This window comes from Ruditapes philippinarum, unplaced genomic scaffold (assembly GCF_026571515.1).
Source record: "Ruditapes philippinarum isolate M1 unplaced genomic scaffold, ASM2657151v2 ctg5239_1_1_1_1, whole genome shotgun sequence".
NCBI classification, from domain to species: Eukaryota; Metazoa; Mollusca; class Bivalvia; order Venerida; family Veneridae; genus Ruditapes; species Ruditapes philippinarum.
Genome location: NW_026862217.1, coordinates 39,505 through 48,677, shown reverse-complemented (window position 1 = coordinate 48,677; position 9,173 = coordinate 39,505). Strand labels below are relative to the sequence as shown.

Sequence of the window (9,173 nt, the reverse complement as noted above, 5' to 3'; positions counted from 1 at the left end):
TCACAAGAAATCCTTTTGTACACTTAGATTAATTATTTCACGGTGTTATAAAACAAAATTTATTAGAACAGATTCTAATGAAATTTGAAAAACAAACGTTCTATGAGCACATAAACATTTTTTCAATCTTAAAAATTCTGACCAATATAAGGATGATAATTATATAAGGATATTATTGTCTAAAAACAGTGTAAAGTCTGCCCCAAGAAATCATTCCTTCGTTTGCACTGCAATTCAACTACACTTCAGTATTGTTATATTTTTCTGGTCCTTCCGATCATTGATGCCAGCACTATTAAGTGTGGAGAATTGAGTAACGCTCAAGCCGGTGCTAGGGGCGTGAGGGATGTTGCACTTATTCATTATCTCTCATGTACAGACTTTTCATGTAATTCTGTCGTGATTAATGCTTCCGAGGGATCACTTTGTTTCCAGATTATTGTACATCACAACAGCAGGTGTTAAGTGCCGTGTGACAGCTGTAAAACGGTGCCCCCGTACTTCACTTTAGTATTGTTATATTTTTCTGGTCCTTCGGAATCATTGATGCCAGCACTATTAAGTGTTGAGAATTGAGTAACGCTCAAGCCGGTGCTAGGAGGAGTGAGGGATGTTGCACTTATTCATTATCCCTCATGTACAGACTCAAATCAAACCGAGTCTGCAATTTTCATGTAATTCTGTTGTGATTAATGCTTCCGATGGATCACTTTCTTTCCAGATTTTTATACTTCACAACAGCAGGTGTCAGGTGCCGTGTGGCAGCTGTAAACAGTTGACCCGTTCTTCACTTCAGTGTTGTTCTGCTGTTTCATTGATGCCAGCACTAGTAAGTTTTGAGAATTGAGTACCGCCTAGGCCGGTGCTAAAGGGCGTGAGGTATGTTGCACTTACTCATTTTCCCTTATGTACAGACTCAATCAAACCGAGTCTGCAATTTTCATATAATTCTGTTGTGATTTATGCTTCTGATGTGTTGTGATTAATGCTTCCGATGGATCACTTTCTTTCCAGATTTTTATACTTCACAACAGCAGGTGTCAAGTGCCGTGTGACAGCTGTAAAAAGTTGCCCCGTACTTCACTTCAGTGTTGTTATATTTTTCTGGTCCTTCGGGATCATTGATGCCAGAACTATTAAGTGTTGAGAATTGAGTAAGTCGATGCTAGGAGGAGTGAGGGATGTTGCACTTATTCATTATCCCTCATGTACAGACTCAATCAAACCGAGTCTGCAATTTTCATGTAATTCTGTTGTGATCAATGCTTCCGAGGGATCACTTTCTTTCAAGATTTTTTTAAACAATATTTTGGTATTTATCCAGTGTGGTTCATATTGGCTCAAATATTGGTCAAAATAAAGACAGTGTACACAGACAAAACAAAATTTCTGATAAAGCCGAATCTGTAAGAAATTTGCTTGAAATATATGTTCTCACAACAAAAAGTGTTCGTTTCAACAGTGATCATTTTCATGCAAGAAAATTTGTTATACGAACCATAATAATTATTCATATTGAATACACGTATAAAAATGTTACATTTTGTCAAATTATCATAACTTTATTATGTTTATACTATTACGAGTAAATTTGTTTGTTTGATTGGGTTTTACGTCACACTGACACAGTATAGGTTATATGTTCCAGCTTTACTGGCGGATGAAGACCTCGGGTGCATTTCCGTGCATTATTTCAGGCACGAACGGGCACCTGAGTGGAACCACCGACGTTTTTGTAAACTAGCTGGATAGCTTCCTCACATGAAAGAATCCAAAAGTCCCTGCCGTGATTCGAACGCACAGCGGATAGGGGCAAATGGTTTGAAGTCAACAACCTTCACCACACGGTCACGGACGCCCCTTACGAGTAAATAAAAAGTTTGATTATAAAGAAGGTCATGAATTATCCGTTAAAGGCATATTATTATTAAGAAATGAATAAATAAAGGGTAAACAGGAAATTTATAACGTTTAAATAGCGGTTTTACAACATGTTTGTTACTTGAAAAAAGTAGCCCTACATGTGAAATAATTTGTCATCATGGTATCAAAATGCAAACAAATAGTTTTTGATATGTATATAAAACAATGAATCATAATAACTTTATTAAGTGTAAGGTAATTAATATAATTAGCCAATGAGTAACTTTTTTGGAAACTACATGTACGAGTATTAATGTACATCAAAAATAAAAAGCTCTACAGAAATGAAAATAAAGGCATTTTTGGGACCTAATGTGCCTTTAAATATAAAATGTATAGTATCGTGTAATTATATTGGAAACGCTGTTTTGTGTGATACGAGTGCAGTTAGAAAACACTGTGATGGTACAAAGTTTCCGAGTTTATTGATGGGTAGATAAATATTAAATATATCAAAAACATAATATAGATATTCAAATAAAAACTTACCATGTCTCTCCTTTAATTAATGGTTTCTGTAATTGGTTTCCAACAAACGACTTCTGTGTATTTACATCTGGTACTTCTACAGGGGGCTTTGACTGCATATAAAATTATTTCAATGTAAAGTTTGAATACAAATATGTCAAGTTTATGTCGCCTTTTATATTGATCACTGTACAAGTGTTTTATGTATTTATTTAAAAAACATACCGGGAAAATATGTTTTCCCGCATATTTCAAAATGAATCGAGAATCTAGACCATCAGAATAACCCAAATAAGCATTTGCTCATCTCTTTAATGGTATAAGCAAATAGAATATGAGTAAAATATATATAAATATATGTTGAAATGCAATGTTTGACACTTTTTTCCAACACCTCTTATACAAGTTATTTATACAAAGCAAATTACACTTTATTGACAGAGTGTCATAGAACATATGAGCTTCCCGAAGTAATAGCATGATCTAAACTGTCGACGGAATTTTAATATTATGAAATAAGTTCTAGATAATTCCTAATTTGTGGAAGACATTCAGCACCGGACAAGCTGATGACCACCTCCTCATCACAATGTCCTGTCTCAGTCAGCCCATCATGATAAAAATTATTATTATTATTATTATTATTATTATTATTATTATTATCATTATTATTATTATAACTGTTGTTGCTGTTATTGTTGCTGTTGTCATTATCATTATCACTACCACTATAATGTGTTAATGAGTGTTATGGGTCATTGTAAATATCATTATTATCAAAACTATATTTACCATTTTTGCAGAATCTTCTTTTATACAGATGGTACCTACATTCTGTTCCATTTGTGAGGATTCCTCTTTTATACAGGTGGTTCCTACCATCTGTTCCATTTGTGCGGATTCCTCTTTTATACAGGTGGTGCCTACATTCTGTTTGAAAACTAGATTTCCCAACGGAATATGATTTTCCATCAAAGATTTCATACTGCTATTTGCTTCAAACTCAAATTCTCTCAACTTGTGTCGCTTCACCTCCAATAAATTCTGCTGTAGAGTTTTTTGCTTCATTTTCATATCCTTCATGGCCATGAATAATTCACATCTTTTACATTCCCGTACTTTCTGTTCCATCTTAGATTTCATGGATGATGTCTCGGAAATCAATGCAGACAGTTTTGAACAAGTATCTTGGATTGTTTTCATTTCTGCGTTTTCTATTGATTTCAAATCTGATTTTATTGTTCCAACACTTCTATTTATATATTCGATAAGTTGGTCCCTCATTGAATCTATTTCTGACAATGCCGCACTACACATTGCTTCCATTAATTTCTTAGCCTCAGACAGAACAGAAACGTGTATTTGTGATTCTTCCACAACTGCACCTAAATTTTGCCTTAGGTTCAAAAATTCTGTTCCTTTTTCTAGATCTTTTACAAGCTCGGGTAAATGATGAACATTTTTACATTCCTTGTGGTCGTTCTTCTTACATTCAGAACAGAAAAACATGTTGCAACTTGAGCAGTAGAATTTGATGATCTCCTCGCTGTGACTAGGACACGGGTTTAAGCACACATCTTGTGGCATATTAGTCTTGTCTTTATGTACATGATCGGGTAAAAATTCGGTGTGATATGATAAACAATCTTTACAAAAATATTTGACACAATTCACACAAAATCCGTCAGCGCAGCGATATTTACCTTTCTTTTTGCACAATTCACAATACATTTCTACAATTTCATCTGAATCTAGATCTTCAGTAGCGTATTTTGATGCCATTTTATTAGTTTATTAATTATAATATAAACAGTAGACGTATGTCACATTAATTCATAGATTGTACAACAAAACAATTAAATCGGTATCAAGATTAACACCCTTTTAAACTTCCTTGTGTACATGTGAACTGATATACGATACTCGTCACAGGGAGGTTACTCTTACATTACAAACAGTGACATATGGGTTAATGAAAATGAGTAAAGGTTAAACGTGATTAAATTAAAGTTAATACGAAACAAAACCCACGAAGATTGCCATGTTAAACGCCGTCCTTTCTGCTGGCTATAAACATGGGGGAGGAAGTGTTACACGAAGGATGGAGTTCTTATGATAACTTGTTCAGGAGTTCTTGTGATAACTGTCACGGAGTTCGTCGAAAAGCATCTGTATATACTACAAAAACACTCGTCAAAAATGGTTATTTTCATCTTTCAAAAATAAGTTTTAGGTGCTAAATTAAACTTTAATAATTAAGCTTGTCTTACATCTTGTATTGTGTGTCAAAAACTAATTCACAGGCCATTTTTAATCGTCTCTTGCTATAAATCTGGTAGTTTTCAGTAAAATTTCCAAGTTATTTGCCAATTCATAAGTATTGACCTGTTTATTTCTGGTCTTCATCCTTGCCATACATAATTACCTAATTATAATACAAAATTGCAAACATAAAGCACCGACTAACAGATTTATACCCGATTTTTCAAATGGCCCGGAGTTCTTGTGATAACTCTGAAAATGTCACAGAGTTCTTATGATAACTTTTGTTATTGCCAGTGTGTTTCTTGCGCTAAATCACGGCACGTTTTAGTGTTTTTTATTATTCAATGAGACCGTAAATCATTATGAAATATAATACGCTCATCCTTTGCGCAAAAAAATAGGATATATATAATGTTGGTTTTTACAGTGAATTTTAGTTCAAGAGATATTATTTCTTATCCCCGTTTCTTTTTCATAGTATTTTTTTTTGTTTGACGCAGATTTCGTAGACTGGAAAAAGGATTTATGTACTGGTTTCCTAGCAGTTTCCGGCTCCTAGCAGTATTCTGGCCCTTTATCATTTTCATCCAGGCATACAGTCTATTTTTTCTCAGTAAAGCATCTATGTTACTGCATCAATCAGAGAAACATTTGTTTTCTATGTAAAACAGCAGTTATAATAGTACAGCGATTAATATGTTTCAAAGTTTTGTCTGTTGTTTTAAGTTACATTAGAGAACTTGCGACACTTACAAGCAACACCTGGGGAATTTTAGTTTGAATGCCCATGCATAATAACTGAAATCCCATTCTAGGAAAAAAATATATTTGCAAACGACACGGAAAAGTTTGAAAAACCCAGCTTAACATTGCTTCTTGGTACTGAATTATATTCAAAATAAAAAGGTCCGAAAAACTGCTATGAAATTTTGAATAAATGTGAGCAAAGGTGTTACATCTCAGGCCTTTATTCCATTAAAATGTAAAATAAAAGAGCAACATTAAAACATGGTAATGCTGGACAGGTACCTAACTTTGTTCTGTCAAAGTTTGCACTCTTCGGTAGACAGAATTTTATTTTATTTGTTAAAAAGTTTGATTTGGGGCCGGGAACTGCTATGAAACCAGTAGGGCATTTATGTACAATGTACGTGATAAAATGAGCTTTGAAATACTCAAATATGGTATTTTCATGTATATTTTTCTGTCGATGTTTGATGAGTATTTCCCCTATGTAATCTTAGTGGAGTAAACTCTGCTACTTTTGCTTTAATTGATAACAAAAATATATAGTCAAACTTAGTTCGCTCGAACCTGGAGGGACAGTTCAAATTTGTGTTAGAGCCAACCGCAGTTGAGTTTTTATCATGTATCGTACTTTTTAAGACATAGGTGTGGAAATTATCCTGGTTATATACTTATTTATTATTGTATAAAATGATACAACTTACTTAGCCCTTAGGTAAGGGAGCTTGCCTATATATTGTCTGCTTAAGAAAGGTGGTTGCTTAAAACATGTGAAGCTGAGAACAACGTGTACATTTTGAGACATTTTTGTTTTGTGGTTTAAGCCATTACACTGCTGAATATCAGCGGCTGCTGGTTCAATTTGTACTGTTTATGATACCCTATCACCTATTTATCCTTTGCAGACACTTAAGACCACCGTTTTATCCACATTTTTGTGCAAAGGATGATCGTACTGCATTTCATAATGATTTACAATCTTATTGAATGATAATAAACGCCAAAACGTGCCGTGATTTAGCGCAAGAAACACGCTGGCAATAACTCTACATATTATGTCTTTTTTTACTTCGGGACTTTAAGTAAAAATCACAATGCAAAATAGAATGCAATTCCATAAATCGTTTATGTTACAATTTTTCAAATTGAATAAAGGGACTTATAATTCATAAAAAATATGCCATTTAAAAAAACGAAATGGCACAAGAAAAAATCCGTTCTTTATTCGTTCTTGAAATTTTGCACAATGACTCAAACGGAAGTTAACTACATGTAAGGTACCTTTATTGTAAATTATCTGCCAAAGTCTAATGCAGGTGCCCCAAACCTTTTTCGCTTAAAATATTTCTGTTATAATATTCTAAGTATTAATTTTCCTAAATGTCTAGATATGATAACTCACGAAACGTTTTAAAATAGGCGGTGATAATAACATATATCCCTTATACAATATTAGATTTGTACCACTTGGGTATGCGCTTACAGCATCGTCCATCTTTTAAAAAGATACATAAATATCCATATCTATAAAAAATAATTCTACTCAAAATAATCACTTATTTATTTATTTTATATCAACACTTACAGAATTATACATATACATTGTGTATTCACAAGCCAGCAACTCTGTCGATCATACGTTTGATGGCTGTTGGTTGAAATCCACTGTTTGTTGCTGAAGGTATTAACATAAAACTTAACTTCACGTTGACTATTATCTGATATAACTAAACATACTTATCTTGGTCAAAATTACAATTCAATTTTTAATAGTTTCTGAATACTTTTAATATGTTGCGGTTTTATAACGTTTAACTGTGATATGAACATAATGTGTTCGAATATACGCACGTGTATATCACGTGGTACAAAGTTTTAAAATGTACGTATAACGCACCAAATAATGCTCCAGTGTACCCCCACCAGTCCCAGCAACCGGCAACATTGAATGGTACGGTAGAGGCTTTTGCTTGAGGATAAAGTATGATGATGTCATTTAGCTCTCCAACCTCGTTGTAACCTCCGTGACGTACATACGCCTCCCCAATCTTACTTCTGTAAAAAATATTATACTGTAAACGTTTTTTCAGAAGAATTTTCCACGATTTTAAGATTTTTTTTTCAATTATCTTAGCATCGTTTGCGAGATTTTAAGTTCACGTTGTTTCCGTCTAGGTCTGGGATAAAATGTCTCAAAATGAGTCTTAAACTGTGCTAATAACAAATCATTATATTTATTATTCACAACATCATGATGTCAGTAGTTTTGAAATAAATAATAAATTACATGTACAAGTTTAAAGAATAATTGCACCCTCGTAAAGTCATTTTAACACAATATATGAGCTTCGCCATGACAAAACCAACATAGTGTGTTGCGACACCAGCTTGCGCATCCACGCAGTCTGATCAGGATTCATGCTGTTCGTTCTTGTAATATGGTTTGTAAGCGAACAGCATGGATCCTGATCAGACTGCGCGGATGCGCAGGCTGGTCTGGATCCATGCTGGTCGCATACGCACTATGTTGGTTTTGTCATGGCGCGGCTCAATTATGCTATAAAATTACTAACTGTCCCATTGCACAGCCATGAAAAGCTACGTGTAGTCTGCATTCTGGAAGACAAGTAAATCACTTTCAACGAATTATCTAAATTTTTAATGGTAAAAAATTAAGAAAGATAATTAAGTTAAATGTTTTAATTAACACTCATATTTGGATTTTAGCATGTGTCAATTAAATTAATACGTATAAATGAAAGATAAGAATTATTGATGAAATAAAATGCGTATTTTCATTTCCGTACTTTCGACTTAAATTGTGTTTACTGCAGTGAAATATATTTTCCGTATTTTCACTAGTGTCTTGCCGGACTACTTCTTTCTAAATTCAGTCAAAACACAAAATTAAAAGGGAATTCTTTCATAAGATTAAAAAGATAAAAGTATATAATAAACAGAAAAATCAAGTTTTCTATTATAAATATAAATAATAAAACCACTCGTGAAATATTTATTTTCATACCACTCGATGAAAATAAATCCTGTATTTATAGGAAAAAAACTTGAATATCCTGTATATATGTAATGGTTAGCTAGTACTCGTCACTTACTGGTTAATTTATCCCGACAACCAGAGGGCACATAAATATTTCCGGTCGTATCCATACTATACATGCCTGGTGTTGATACATAGAAAAAGTCAATCTGACTAAACTTCAGCAACTTGTGAAATACAAGAAATCTTCATTTGACATTGTTTATTTAATGTTGATGTTGTAAGAAAGGTTTCAAATAGTTAACTGCAGAATCTTCTTCTATTCAGGGTCTTAAAAATATATATCTGAAAGACCCTGTTCTGTTGAATGAGAATATCATAATATAACTCTGGTACCAAAGGAGTGATTTTGCAAGCTACAGACATGTCAAACAATCTACGGGAATTTAATGGCGGTTTTATCCTACCAAAAGTTAGTTTTCTGAATAGGCGCTAGCAACGAGGTGATGTGTTCTGTAGAATGATGGGTAAATCCTGTATTGCCAATTTTAAGCATTCTGCAAACATTCATGTGCAATATAACATATCATAACTTTAAGATTATAAATTTATTAATCTAAGATACATGTATACATTTAATGTAAATAAGAGAACATTGGTGTCAACATTTATTTCGTCAAAATGCAACATTACTTATTACCTTTCCATTCGCTTGCACCTGACGTGATGGCATCTACAAGGGACATGTACTCAAAAAAAAACATTTACTAAT

General features: G+C 33.4%; 1 protein-coding gene across 1 annotated transcript; it reads right to left on the bottom strand.

Annotated features, from left to right (window-relative positions):
- Positions 1-6,976: 6,976 nt before the first annotated feature.
- LOC132718317 (poly(3-hydroxybutyrate) depolymerase-like) lies at positions 6,977-8,013 on the bottom strand. Its single transcript, XM_060702019.1, has 3 exons — positions 7,977-8,013; positions 7,301-7,458; positions 6,977-7,078 (listed from the first exon to the last, which is right to left on the bottom strand). Exons 1-3 carry the CDS (start codon positions 7,982-7,984, stop codon positions 7,014-7,016), a joined length of 231 nt encoding a protein of 76 aa, XP_060558002.1. The 5' UTR covers positions 7,985-8,013; the 3' UTR covers positions 6,977-7,013.
- Between the last annotated feature and the right edge of the window lie 1,160 nt (positions 8,014-9,173).